Below are 14,366 nucleotides of genomic sequence, written 5' to 3' on the forward strand. Positions count from 1 at the left end.
AAAAAAAAAAACTTCCTAAAATGCTCTAATGGGGCGACGGCCGCTCCAGATCTCCGCAGGACGCGCAGAGATCCGCGTTTTGCAATCGCGTTCCGTGCGGACCGGGGCTGGACCGGTCATAACAACGTATATGGAATATTTAAAAAAAATATCTCAATCATGGCCATTGACATTATTATTTTGTTTAATAGTTTGAGTCTGTCGGACTTCTACAACATGTAGAGGGATTTGGTTCGGAACTTGACTTCATTGTATGCATCCGCAATCTCTAGAATCTTGTGTCTTAGCCGTAACACTTCCCGCTGGCCCATGCGAGTTGTATAAATTGCATGTGCAACTTTTCCGTTGTGTCTTGTTGTATACATAGTACAGTGGGCATTTTTGGGATATCGACGCTACTCTTACAAACACTAAGCGTTATATTACTCTATGTTCGCTCTTTTCAGGATTGCTAGTGGTTATATCATATTTGCTTCTCCACTAAGTGGTCAGTTCAACCATAAATGTTGTGCATTTCATTGCTCGTGTTGTTATCAGTTATTTTTGCATTTTGAATGTTGTTTTTATGCCCGGTTAATAGGTAGCTGTCACGTGAGCGCGGTTGTTAGTTTGAGAGAGTTAAACCTTATGTTGATTTGGGAGGTCGATGGCGTCATGGGTTAGGGTTCAACAACATGAGTCTTCCTCAGTTTGCCTAGTGAGATGATTTATGGGTGTAAGGAAAATTGGTGGCATTTTTGGAATATTTCGCACGGGTCTTCTACAACAACAACACCTAAAAGCTTGTATTCCTCTATGTCGCTCGCTTCAGCGTTGCTCAAAGTGGATCTGATCTATTTGCTTCCACTAACGTGGTCGTCACCAAGGTGGTTGTTAGCTTATTGCTTGCGTATGTTATCCAGTATCTGTGCATCTTGTATGTTTTGCTTTTACTATCCGTATTAGGTCGTCACCGTAGAGCGGGTTGTTTAGTTAGGGGTTAAACCATTATGCTGATTTGGGAGGTCGTGGAGTCAGTGAGTTAGAGGTCAACAAAACCTAAGAGTCTTCCTATTTGCCTAGTGAGCATGTTATGGGTAAGAAATTGGTGAGGACTTTCAAAGTATCTAAGTGGGGGAGATATTTAGAAAACCACTATATAGAAAATATAAAAAAATTAAAGCTATTGTTACAACATTGGACGATGACTTTTGTATAAATGGTTGAAAATTACATTATAAGAAACTTTGAAACTTAATCGTGCTCGTGCGAGGAAGCAATCACTTGGGAATGAGTGATCTTCTGAGAAGTTACATGCCTATTGAGAGGAGGCCACAGGTCTAAGAGTGCATCTCTTGATGAGGGAGTTCTGGCCTGTTATAAATACTTCTTTTACTACCGTTCTCTAAGTAGGAAGGGTTCTATACAATTTTAATGACTGTAAAATCATGCGTTAGTTTTTGGCTTTTTGTAATTTAAGAAGAGTTGAAACTATGTCGGAGGCAAAAGAGGAACCAGTAGTTGCTTTTCTGGAAATTCAAAAAAAAAAAAAAGAGCTTGCCTTATATGATGTTTCTTTATTTTTTACCAGAATATCATATATAATGCTAAATGCAGTTTGGACATTCTATAAGAAATGTACCACTCTCCTACTATATAGAAGCGTCATACGATCCATCTCTTGCTTGTTTTTCATTTGACCAATGGGTTATGCTATTGGTTCCAATTCTCAATAATGTTTCCTCATCATCTAAACACTTAAAATCTCTCGTGTGCTTATAGACCTTGATTTAGAAAACAGAATGAGCCAGCCTAAAATGCATTTGCATTCTCTGACTAACGACGTTATTTTTAATTGATGTGTTTTAGCGGTCACATAGCCAGCTGCACATACTCGGGCACTATGAAGGTCGAGACTAGATTCATCACGATATGCGCAACCAAACTCAGAGCTGCAGGAGCTCATGTATGTTTCCAGGAATTTGGGAAGCACCAGGAAACACTGGCAGAAGAAAAAATGATTCATGCCAAGTATTTTGAAGAGAACCAAGGATCAGAAGTCTCACCAAAGTTCAAGAAGACAGAGATACATTGATCCACAAGAACCTAACTTGTTTCAATATTACTGTATGTTGTCTACAATAGCTTTGTAATATCTGCCTGCTCGCGAGTATTGATGCAATGGATGCCTCGAAGGTAATTTCAAAGAAGATATTACGTCTGAAATCGTTCCTTGCCAGCCTAATCAGAAAGATGTCTCAGCGGACTGCAAGGGCTCTCTCTAACGCTCTTGAGGAGTGGAGAGTCAAATTCCTCAAACAAAAGCCAAGTCATGGAGAACCCATAGAAACTGGGATTTGATAAAGTTATAAGAAATGGAAGCAATCTTTATCCAATGGACGTGATCAAAGAAAAATACGGGATAACATTTATAGCGTAAATATTTCCTTTGTCCTATCATCACGTATGTGAAAGTCCTTTATGAGGATTTTCCTTACTCTAATATCTCCAAGGTTTTTGTTTAGTTTGGGTTGGCTTTTTACTGCTTCTTAAATAGCTTTTTAGTCAAAAACATTTAAATTTTGTACTAGAAAGCATGCTTTTAAGAAGCAGTAAACAAGCCATCCCAAATTTGAAGCCTGAACACTCTTATGACTTACCTTAAACATACACTTGATGCCTAGATGATTTATTCAATTATATATGAAGACTACCTTTGAAAATTCACAGAATTCGAGGTTTTAAATCTCATGAAGCCCAAGAGTTAGTGGAGATAATTCTGGACAGGTTTTATTGCACCTTTGACTCTGTAGTTTATTCGAGAAGACTCAGACTCAAAGGTGGCGGAACTTTGTAAATTGAGAAGCAATGTTCAAGAATTAACCAAGCTAGTTGAAGCCAATGATGGAGCAAAACATTACGGAGCGTTCTGAAAAAACGCCAAGCAACTGGTATATCGATGAAGACATTTAAAGGGCAAACAAATTTTGCCAGATTATAGTCCTCCAGCAAAAGTGGAAGAAATTGCCCAATTTGATTAAGTAAACGTGTAGATATTTAATGAGAAATTGTTTCCTGTCCTTGGAAGAAAAGTCCTCGCAGAAGGAGAAATTGCTCCACTTATAACAGGTCTTAGTCTTGTAAAAAGACACTTCGTTGACATAATTAAGTATCTTGTCCATTATGTTTTATTAATCTTCTAATATATTGTATTCTAGATAACTTATATGAATTTACATTACTATTATAAAAAATTTGGCCATCTGCAGATTTCATACTCTTCCCCGTGAAGGAGAAATATCTTGTGAAGTTCTCTCTTCCCATACCAGAAAGAAAAAAATTGAACATCGGAACAGAACCGTTTTTCTGCCCGTGAACACAGAAAGCCTCAATGCCTTTACCTATTACTGATCCGCTTGCATGAAGACTTGTGACAGGATTTCAATTCTGAAGTAAATATCCCCGAATAAATTGACCAGTATGCCCTACAGTTCACCACTCTGCTTTAAAAATGGAAACCCAACGAATATGTTGAAGGGCATGAAATTTTGAGGGAAACGCACTTGGATGAGGCTATCTCCTTATGAAATATAATTTACTAATATTAGGCCTACTAAAGAGGGACCTTTTCCAGATGTGATGTCGGATGTAAAGAGTTCTTAGAGAATGTTGAGCGCTGATTACAGCTTTAACACTGGAGACAGTCTTGTATAGACATAATTATTGTTCTCCGGGCCAGACTAAGTAGTTTGACCTATAGAAGCTGAAAGTTTCTATTGCCAGTTCCATTTCAAAGCCCTGCACATACTACTGTCAACCTCTTGGAACTAAATGCACATTTCCTGGAAACATTAATTGTCTCACAGTTCTCTTTCCAAATAAAAAAAGGCAATGTATAACCATTGCACGTGGATATACTAAAGATGGGCATCCCATGACAAGTTGGCCAAAACAACTTTGCCAGATGCTTTATGAAGGAAATCTAGAATATTGTGAAATGCTCGGGAAAAAATGTGACGGAAACATACTCTAAATGGCATTACTTCTATATCGAAAGCTACTTAGTGATACATACACTGGCGGCATGGCCGAGACGCAGCAACCCTTTCAACAAGGTGGCGATATCAATGTTAGAGAATTTCTCGTAGAGGAATTGCTCAGAGGGTAACATCAAAGGCCCAGTGAGCCCTTGGAGAGAATTTGATGTTCTGTTCTTCTCAGCGAAGCAAAGTGGTAATTGCTTTCGATAAGTGAGAAGAATTCAATTAACTGACCAGCTTGCAGTCATGTGAAGTACAAACTACATAACAACATACAACAACGTCATGCGAAAGATTACCAAGCATTTTCAGATCATTGTTATAATCTGAAGGCTTTAGAATGGTCAGATTCTCTCTATAATCAAAGAAGCTCTTGCTACACCTACCTGCCTGATGTATTAAAAGACCGGCAATCACCCTGAAGTTTGCGCATATACAAGTTTGACGATCGCTTTAGAGAAAGCTTGCAATTTTCGAAAGGCATGGAAGCTGTGTGAGAAACAATATTATAAGGTAGATGACATCGCTATCCAGGAAATTTGATGAATGGTGCTTCCACCTAAGGCCTGGACGAATGTCTTGGCGAATAAAAATTTACTTCTCTCCCAGATAACACAAAGTAGTATTGACTACTGGGCAAGCATTGGACAAGCGAATTCGAAGTTACAGTATTTGGCATTTGGAAGAAAAGGCCAAATGAACAGCAAATATAACTAACCGGTTTCCCACCAGATACAAACATTTATGAACTAGAAATGCCTCTACGATGCAAACGCTTAGGATCGAAAAACCCAGAATTTGTGCTAAGGGCATGGAACAGTTGTGAGGGAAAACACTGAAGAGGTTCTCCTACGATGTGATTGTAATATTAGGCCTCTCTGCAAGAAGGTCAACTCGTCCAGATGGATGACTGTAGGATGTTAAAAAGATCTTAGAGACTGTTCAAGCGGTGTCTCACAGCCTACACCCGGGACAAGTCATTGTAGTGGACACAATAATTGCATGTTACTCCAAGGCAAGCCAAGCTACTTTTTGAACATTACGGACTGAACGTTCTATTGGCAGTTGCATTTCAAGAGAAACAGTTCACATACACGATATAACTAACTGTCCATGCAAACTATTCATGTTTCAACCTTTGGGAAACATAAGCAACTTGCTGAACCTTCAGTTCTTCACAGTTCTCTTCCAACATCAAACAGCATATGACTAAATACAGTGGACCTACTATTTAAGGATTGGAAATCCAATGACAGGTTGCCCAAAACAACTTGTCAGAATGCTTCTGCAAGGAAATTTAGAATTGTGGCAAATACTTGGGAAACATTGTGAGGCAAAGCCAATTACTTAAAGTCGTCCGCCTTCTTCTTACTGACAAGTGATGTAGTATAATGGGCATGCCCGAGGAAAACCGTCAAGGTTGGTGATGTCAGTTGTTAGGCATTCTATAGAGAACGCTCCAGGGATGGCACAATCAAAGCTCCAGTGAAGCCTTTGGAGAAGAATTGATGTTTGTTTCTCACAAAGCAAGCAAAGTACGCTATTGAATTAGGTAAGTGAGATAATTCCCGAGTTGCCAGCTGACCAGTCCAGTGCAAGGTCCAAAACTAGCATGAAACAGCACTAACTAAAGTTCCTGTGAAACTCGATTCTACCAAGCCATTTTAGAATCCATGTTTTATCTGGAAGCTTATAGATGAGTCCAGACTTCTGTTTATCATCAAAGAAGCCTCTTGCCTACAACCATTTAACATAAATGGCATGCCATTAAACGACACAGAAATCACCTTGAGTTGCCATAACAAAGTTATGACCAGAATAAGCTTTAGAAGAAAAACCGTCGCTAATTTTCGACCAAGCGCCATGGAAGCTGCACATGTGGCAAACATAATTAAAGGTGCATGACATCGCTATTCAGGGGAATTAGTGATCCAAGGAGATGCTCAAATTAGGGCATCTGGAGAATGTCTATGGCAAACAATAATTTCTTTCTCCCGTCAATGCGAAGCTAGTATTGACTTGGAGATTTGAGCGAAATAGCTTTGAGTACTAGTTGCATTTGGGAAAGGCCAAATTTAAACACCAATATAAACCTAACAGCCAGACCGAGATACCAAACACTTTTGGAACTGAATGCCGTCCTATGAATTCCCAGGGACGGTTCTAACTACTGGACTGATCCACTTATGTCATCCGCTATTCCATACTGAAGTCAAAGGGTAGTTCCATGCCTTGACTCGTAGATGTGTACAACAGGTGCAATAAGAATTGGCTTTAGATCCAAGCTCGAACCAGTTCGAAAACAGTGTTCGCTGCTAAAAGTATTCGATATATACAACTTCAGGCCTTCAATTTGGGACAGCTTTTTTTACTCCTTTAAACCAACAATTTTCTTAATTTTTGTTACCCTAAAAGCTATTTTTTAGAAGCCACGAAAAAACACTGTCCCAACACGAAACGCATTAAACTAGTTACTTGAGACACCGGTAACGTAATATATCTATTTAAACTTTCAGTTCTTATGAGCATGTTCACCTGTGCATTTTTGTTCTCCGTTCTATTAAGAAGTAATTTTTGGTCAATTCTTCTTATCTTATTAGACTCCACTCATGAGGAGATAGCCAGAAAAAAAAAAAAAAACTTCCTAAAATGCTCTAATGGGGCGGACGGCCCGCTCGATCTCCGCAGGAGGCGGAGATCCCGCCGTTTTGCAAATCGCCGGTCCCGTGCGGACCGGCTGGACCGGTCTAACAACGTAATATGAATATTTTAAAAAAATATCTCAATCAATGGCATGATCATATATTTGTTTAATAGTTTGAGTCGTGTCGACTTCTACTAACAATGTAGAAGGATTTGGTTCGAACTTGACTTCATTTACTGATCCGCAACATCTCTAGACATCATGTGTGTAGCCGTAACACTCTCGCCGTGGCCCATGCGAGTTTATAATTGCATGTGCATTTTCGTTGTGTTTGTTTGTATACATAGTACAGTGTATGTGTGTGGGGGGGGCATTTTTGGGATATTCGACGGGTCTTCTACAACAACACCTAAAAGCTTATATTTACTCTATGTCGCTCTCTTCAGGTTGCTAAGTGGTATATCTATTTGCTTTCCACTAAGTGGTTGTCAACCATAAAGGTGTTGTAGCATTCATTGCTCAGTGTTGTTATCAGTATTTTTGTGCATTTGAATGTTTGTTTTTTATGCCGTATAAGGTAGTCACGTGAGCGGGTTGTTTAGTTTAGGGAGTTAACCATTATGTTGATTTGAGGAGGTCGTGGGTCAGTGGTTAGAGGTCAACAAAACTAAGTCTTCCTATTTGCCTAGTGGATGATTATGGGTTAAGAAAATTGGTGAGGACTTCAGTTATCTAAGTGGGGGAGATTTTGAAAACCCTTATGAAAATATAAAAAATAAAGCTAAATTGTTAAACATTGAGATGACTTTTGATATAATGGTTGAAAATTCATTAAGAAACTTTGAAATTAATCGTGCTCGTGCGGGAGCAATCTTGGGATGAGTGATCTTCTGAGAAGTTACACCAATGAGATAAAATGGTGAGGCCATCAGGTCTAAGAGTGCAATCTCTTGATGATGGAGAGTTTGGGCTGTTATAATAATATACATTATTACTACCGTTTTCTGGTGTTCTTAATGTAGAAGGTTCTACCATTTTAATGACTGAAATAACTGCGTTAGTTTTTTGTCTTTTGTAAATGTAGAGGTTGAAACTATGTTGGAGCAAAAGAGGACCAGCATTAATTAAAAAAAATTTTTTTTTTTTTTTAAAAAAAAAAAAAAAAATAGAAAAAAAAAAGAGCTTGCCCTTATGATGTTTTCTTTATTTTTTACAAGAATATCCTTATAATGCTAAATGCAGTTTGGACATTTATAAGAATGTACCACTCTCTCTATATAGAAGGTACATACGATGCATCTTATTTGCTGAATTTTATCATTTGACCATGGTTATGCTAATTGGTTCCATTCTCAATAATGCTTCTAATCATCTAAAATTAAATTCTCGTGATGTTATAGATTTGATTTAGAAAACAGAACTGGAGCCAGATATAATGCATTTGCAATTTTGCACTACGTTTATTATTTATTGATGTGTTTTAGCGGTCAATGCAGCTGCAATAACTCGGACTATGAAGGTCGAGACTGATTCATCAGATATGCGCAACAAACTAGAGCTGCAGGAGCTCATAGTTTCCAGGAATTTGGAAGCCACCAGGAATACACTGGCAGAAGAAAAAATTGATTCATGCCAAGTATTTGAAGTGGAACAAGGATCAGAAGTCTCACAAAGTTCAAGAGAAGAGATAATTGATCCACAGAACCTAATTGTTTCACATATTACTGATGTTTCTACAATAGTTTGTAATCATCTTGCCTGCTCGGAGTTTGATGCAATGGATGCTGAAGGTATCAAAGAAAGAGATATTAGTGAAAATCGTTCTGCCAGCCCTAATCGAAAGATGCTCAGCGACTGCAAGGCTCTTCTAAACGCTGAGGAGATGGAAGATGTCAAATTCCTCAAAACAAAGCCAAGTCATGGAGAACCCATAGAAACTGAGGATGATAAAGTTAAAGAAAATGGAAGCAATTTATATCCCAATGGAAGTGATGAAAAGAAAAATACGACTAACTTTATAGGTAAATATTTCCTTGTCCTATATCACGTATGTGAAGTCTTTATGAGATTATTTCCCTTACTAATATCTCCAAGGTTTGGTTTGGGTTGGCTTTTTACTGCTTCTTAAAATAGCTTTTTAGTACAAAACATTTAAATTTGTACTAGAAAGCTGCTTTTAAGAAGCAGTAAAAAAGCCATCCCAAATGAAGCCTAACACTCTTATTTAGACTTAATTCACAACATACACTTGAATGCTAGATGATTTTTCAAATTTATTGAAGACTACCTTGAAAATTCACAGAATTCGAGAGTTTTAAAAAATTCTCTGACAGCCCAAGATTAGCTGAGAGTAATTCTGGACAGTTTTTTGCACCTTTTGAATCTGTAGTTTTTCGAGAAGAACATCAGATCAAAGGTGGAGGAACTTTTAAATTGGAAGGCAATGTTCAGATAACTCAAGCTAAGTTGAAGCATGATGGAGAAAAATTACGGGGTTCTGAAAAACGCCAAGCAACTGGTTATGATGAAGACATAAAGGGCAAAAATTTTGCAGTTAGTCCTCCAGCAAAAGTGGAAGAAATTGCACCATTTGGATTAAGTAAACGTGTTGATAATTTAATGGAGAAATTGTTCTGTCTGAAGAAAGTCCTCCGAGGAGAAATTGCTCCACTTATAACAGGTTAGCTCTGTAAAGACACTTGTTGACATAATTAAGTATCTTGTTCCATTTGTTTTATTATCTCTATATTTTGTATTCTGTTAACTTTTGAATTACATTACTAATTTAAAATTTGGCATCTGCAGATTCATCTCTTCCACGTGAGGAAGAAATATCTTGTGAAGATTCTCTCCCTACCAGAAAGAAAGAAATGACATCGGAAGAACCGTTTTCTGCCCGTGAACAAGAAAGCCTCAATGCCTTTACCTATACTGATCCCGTGCATGAAGATTGTGAACAGGATGGTTCAAATTCTGAAGTAAATATCCCGAATAAATTTGACCAAGTTGCCACTACAAGTTCACCACTTGCTTTAAATGGAAACCCAGAATTGTGGAAGGGCATGAAAAATTGTGAGGGAAACGACACTGATGATGCATCTCCTTATGAATATAATTTTAATATTAGGCCTAGTAAAGAGGGACCTTTTCCAGATGGTGATGTGGATGTTAAAGAGTTCTTAGAGAATGTTGAGGCTGTTACAGCTAAACTGGGAGAAGTCTTGTTAGACAATAATTTTGTTTCTCCGGGCAAGCTAAGTAGTTTTGACTTAGAAGCTGAAAGTTCTATTGCCAGTTCCATTTCAAAGAGCCCTGCAATATATGTCAACCCTTTTGGAACTAAATGCCTTTCTGAAACTTCAATTGTTCACAGTTCTCTTCCAAATAAAAAAGCATATGTTAAACATGCAGTGGATATACTAAAGATGGAATCCCATGACAAAGTTGCCAAAACAACTTTGCCAGATGCTTTAGAAGGAAATCTAGAATTGTGGAAATGCTCGGAAAAATGTGAGGCAAACAATACTAATGCCGCTTCTTCTTATGAAAGTGATTGTAGTTATAATGGGCATGCCGAGGCAGAACCCTGTCAAGGTGGCGATATCAATGTTAGGGATTTCTTAGAGAATGCTCAGGGTGCTACATCAAAGCCCAGTGAAGCCTTGGAGAAGATTGATGTTGTTTCTCCAAGCAAGCAAAGTCGTATTGCTTTCGTAAGTGAGAAAAATTCTACTGCCAGCTGCAGTCCAGTGAAGTACAAACTACATAACAACATAACTAACAGTCCTGCGAAAGATACCAAGCATTTCAGAAATCATTGTTTATCTGAAGCTTTAGATGGTCAGACTTCTCTTATAATCAAAGAAGCTCTTGCTACACCTACTGTAGATGTATTAAAGACGGAATCACCTGAAGTTGGCATAACAAGTTTGCCAGATGCTTTAGAAGAAAAGCTTGAATTTTCGAAAGGCATGGAAAGCTGTGTGGCAAACAATATTAAAGGTGATGACATCGCTATCAGGAAATTTGATGATGGTGCTACAACTAGGCCTGGAGATGTCTTGGCGAAGATAAAATTTCTTTCTCCCAGTAAGCGAAGTAGTATTGACTTGGAAGATGAGCGAAATTTGAGTACCAGTTGCATTTGGAAGAAGGCCAAATTAAACAGCAATATAACTAACGGCCCAGCCAGAGATACCAAACATTTTGGAACTGAATGCCTCTATGAAACCTTAGATGAAAACCCAGAATTGTGGAAGGGCATGGAAAGTTGTGAGGGAAACTACACTGAAGAGGCTTCTCCTTACGAATGTAATTTTTATATTAGGCCTTCTGAAGAGGTAACTTGTCCAGATGGTGATGTGGATGTTAAAAAGTTCTTAGAGACTGTTCAGGGTGTTACAGCTAAACCGGGACAAGTCATGGTGGACAATAATTATGTTTCTCCAGGCAAGCCAAGTACTTTTGAATTAGAAGCTGAAAGTTCTATTGGCAGTTGCATTTCAAAGAGCAAAGTAAATAACAGTATAACTAACTGTCCTGCAATATATGTCAACCCTTTTGGAACTAAATGCCTTGCTGAAACTTCAGTTCTTCACAGTTCTCTTCCAAATAAACAAGCATATGCTAAACATACAGTGGATATATTAAGGATGGAATCCCATGACAAAGTTGCCAAAACAACTTTGTCAGATGCTTTAGAAGGAAATTTAGAATTGTGGAAATCCTTGGAAAAATGTGAGGCAAGCAATATTAATGCCGCTTCTTCTTATGAAAGTGATCGTAGTTATAATGGGCATGCCGAGGCAAAACCTGGTCAAGGTGGTGATGTCAGTGTTAGGGATTTCTTAGAGAATGCTCAGGGTGCTACATCAAAGCTCAGTGAAGGCTTGGAGAAGATTGATGTTGTTTCTCCAAGCAAGCAAAGTCGTATTGATTTAGTAAGTGAGAGAAATTCGAGTGCCAGCTGCAGTCCAGTGAAGTCCAAACTACATAACAGCATAACTAACAGTCCTGTGAAAGATACCAAGCATTTTAGAAATCATGGTTTATCTGAAGCTTTAGATGGTCAGACTTCTGTTATCATCAAAGAAGCTCTTGCTACACATACTATGGATGCATTAAAGACAGAATCACCTGAAGTTGCCATAACAAGTTTGCCAGATGCTTTAGAAGAAAAGCTCGAATTTTCGAAAGGCATGGAAAGCTGTGTGGCAAACAATATTAAAGGTGATGACATCGCTATCAGGGAATTTGATCAAGGTGCTACAACTAGGCCTGGAGATGTCTTGGCAAAGATAAAATTTCTTTCTCCCAGTAAGCGAAGTAGTATTGACTTGGAAGATGAGCGAAATTTGAGTACTAGTTGCATTTGGAAGAAGGCCAAATTAAACAGCAATATAACTAACAGCCCAGCCAGAGATACCAAACATTTTGGAACTGAATGCCTCTATGAATCCCAGGACGGTTCTATACATGGAGCTGATACCCTTGTTCATCCTATTCCATCTGAAGTCAAAGGTAATTTCCATGTCTTGACTTCTTCAGTGTTACACAGGTGCATAAGAATTGGTTTAGATCCAAATCGAACAGTTCGAAAACGTGTTCGTGTAAAAGTATTGATTATAAACTTAGGCTTCATTTGGGACAGCTTTTTTACTGCTTCTTAAAACCAAAATTTTTAATTTTTGCACTAAAAAGTTATTTTTAGAAGCACGAAAAAAACTGTCCCAAACGAAACCTTAAACTGTTAATTGAGAACGGTAAGTGATATATCTAGTCTAACTTTAGTCTTTATGAGCCATGTTCCTTGACAGTTTGTTTCCTTCTATTAAGAAGTAATTTTTGTCATCTCTTTCTATAGATCCACTTGAGGAGATCAGCCAGAAGTCAGTTAACTTCTGTATCTCCAGCCGCAAGTTCGCCAAGTCCAACATTCTTAATACACCAACAGCTCATCCTGCTGGGATCTCTTCTGTAGGTCTTATAAGGGACAAGAACAACACACAAAATACAAAGAAAAAGTTCTCTTCCAAGCGCAAAATTAGGAATTCTGCCTCGGCCGGCTCTATCAGACGACCTCTGCAAACTGTCACCAATCGAATGAATGAATAACCTTTATTTTTATCCTTTCTATGTGCATGATTTTTTTATCAGCTATTCTGTTAGGTCTTAAGCTTCGAAGAGAATCTGTACACTTATGTGCTAATTAATGTGAAGAACTGTCGCTTGTATGATAATTATTAATATCCCAAGTAGTGCTTTCACTACGGGAAAATCAATCATTATTGGTGGATTTTTGGTAGATTTTCTTACAGAAATAGATACGGTAATTAAGTTTGTCATTGGCTTTCTGACATAAATTTTTTCGCTAGTAAAAGTCATGTAGGAAAAGAGAACTTGCGGTTTATTTCTAGCGGATTTTTTTTCATGCGGCTTTCCAATGGAATGTAGTCGGAAATTAAAAAATATATAGGTGTTGCCTGCCAGACTGACAACACAGGTTGCCAATTGCCCATGTGGCTGCTCGAACGTAGGTGCTACCATTCGATGTTGCCTGCCAACTCGGTTGCCTCACGTGTTGACTGTTGCCCGCTCGTGCTACCCGCCTTGTTCGCCATCTCGGTTGGCTTCCCGCGCTACCCAATGCTTGCCCGCGTACATTGCCCTACTGCCCTCCAGCGATACCCGTTGCTTGCCTGCGGATGCTACCCTCTTGCCCGGTTGCCATGAGATTCGAAGTGAGTATGAAAAATACATTAAAGACGCAACCAGTTTTTTAGAAGGATAAAAATGTCAAAATGACCACATTTTTTATTTAAAATATAATAATTACAATCCGTAGGAAAAGCTGTCAAAAAGCTGTCGGACAGGTGCCGGAAAATCGGCAGAAAAATAACCCTGACATATTTTGTCGTAATCTGCCAAAAATATTCAAGGAAGCTATTGGAGAATAGTACATCTAGAAGCCGCCGGAAAAATCTGTCAGCAATGAACAATTTTTCTATAGTCTGCGAACATGCTAATGAAATGATTGAATCTTTAAATAAAAAATCTTCATATAATCAATAATAGGATTGTTGATTACATTGAGTATATAAAGACAGGGCTTTTACATAACTTTTGTGGGTTTGGTAATTTCATATAGGTAGGTAACAGACAGGAACCTTTGCCTTTTCCTTGCCGGTTCCACTCTTTCTTCTCCTATTTCTTCTTCTCTGTATCTCTTTGGAGGCACCTTCTTCGTTTTCATGACTCCTACTCTGTCATCTCCTCCAGCAATGCGCAGCTGAACCAGTCGCCATGCCGCAGCCATGTCGATCTCAGTCAGGCCATTTGCCATTGTTTCTGTGTGCATTGTAGAGAGAGAGAGAGAGAGAGAGAGAGAGAGAGAGAGAGAGAGAGAGAATGTGGAAGACGCAACGGTAGAAGTTAACTTTTACTTGCTTATAATAGAGAGGGCGCCAGCACGCCAGTTTTTTTAAAGAAAAAGGAGACTTTCAATGCAGCCTGGCTTCCATTGCAACGGATCTATTTTTACCCATTATAATATAGCAGCCAGAGAAGCCATAGATCCGTCATAAAAACAAAAAAAATTTAGCTAATGTAATATTTAAATGCGTATGAACTTGAACACATATTCAAATTCAACAATACTATCAAATTGAGTTCATTTATTTTTTTGGCTCAGTGATAATAAGAAA

General features: G+C 38.3%; 2 protein-coding genes across 2 annotated transcripts in view; both read left to right on the forward strand.

Moving 5' to 3' along the window:
• LOC110107476 overlaps positions 1-9,348 on the forward strand; it is a 24,677-nt gene extending 15,329 nt beyond the window's left edge. The window contains exons 3-4 of the mRNA XM_028698535.1: positions 8,160-8,684; positions 8,966-9,348. Of these exons, the coding sequence (XP_028554368.1) occupies positions 8,160-8,684; positions 8,966-9,348 (908 nt within the window). The remainder of the gene's footprint in view (positions 1-8,159; positions 8,685-8,965) is intronic.
• Positions 9,349-9,482: 134 nt separating this feature from the next.
• On the forward strand, positions 9,483-12,884 carry LOC114580585. The gene is made up of 2 exons (XM_028698568.1): positions 9,483-12,183; positions 12,527-12,884. Exons 1-2 carry the CDS (start codon positions 9,534-9,536, stop codon positions 12,775-12,777), a joined length of 2,901 nt encoding a protein of 966 aa, XP_028554401.1. The 5' UTR covers positions 9,483-9,533; the 3' UTR covers positions 12,778-12,884.
• The last annotated feature ends 1,482 nt before the right edge of the window (positions 12,885-14,366 follow it).

The sequence above is a fragment of the Dendrobium catenatum genome, unplaced genomic scaffold, assembly GCF_001605985.2.
Source record: "Dendrobium catenatum unplaced genomic scaffold, ASM160598v2 fragScaff_scaffold_1105, whole genome shotgun sequence".
NCBI classification, from domain to species: domain Eukaryota; kingdom Viridiplantae; phylum Streptophyta; class Magnoliopsida; order Asparagales; family Orchidaceae; genus Dendrobium; species Dendrobium catenatum.

Coding starts and splice junctions, on each gene's coding strand:
- LOC114580585 (XM_028698568.1), top strand. CDS start 9,534: ATGACATCGGAAGAACCGTTTTCTGCCCGTGAACAAGAAAGCCTCAAT. Junction 12,184..12,526: donor TATTCCATCTGAAGTCAAAG/GTAATTTCCATG, acceptor CTCTTTCTATAG/ATCCACTTGAGGAGATCAGC.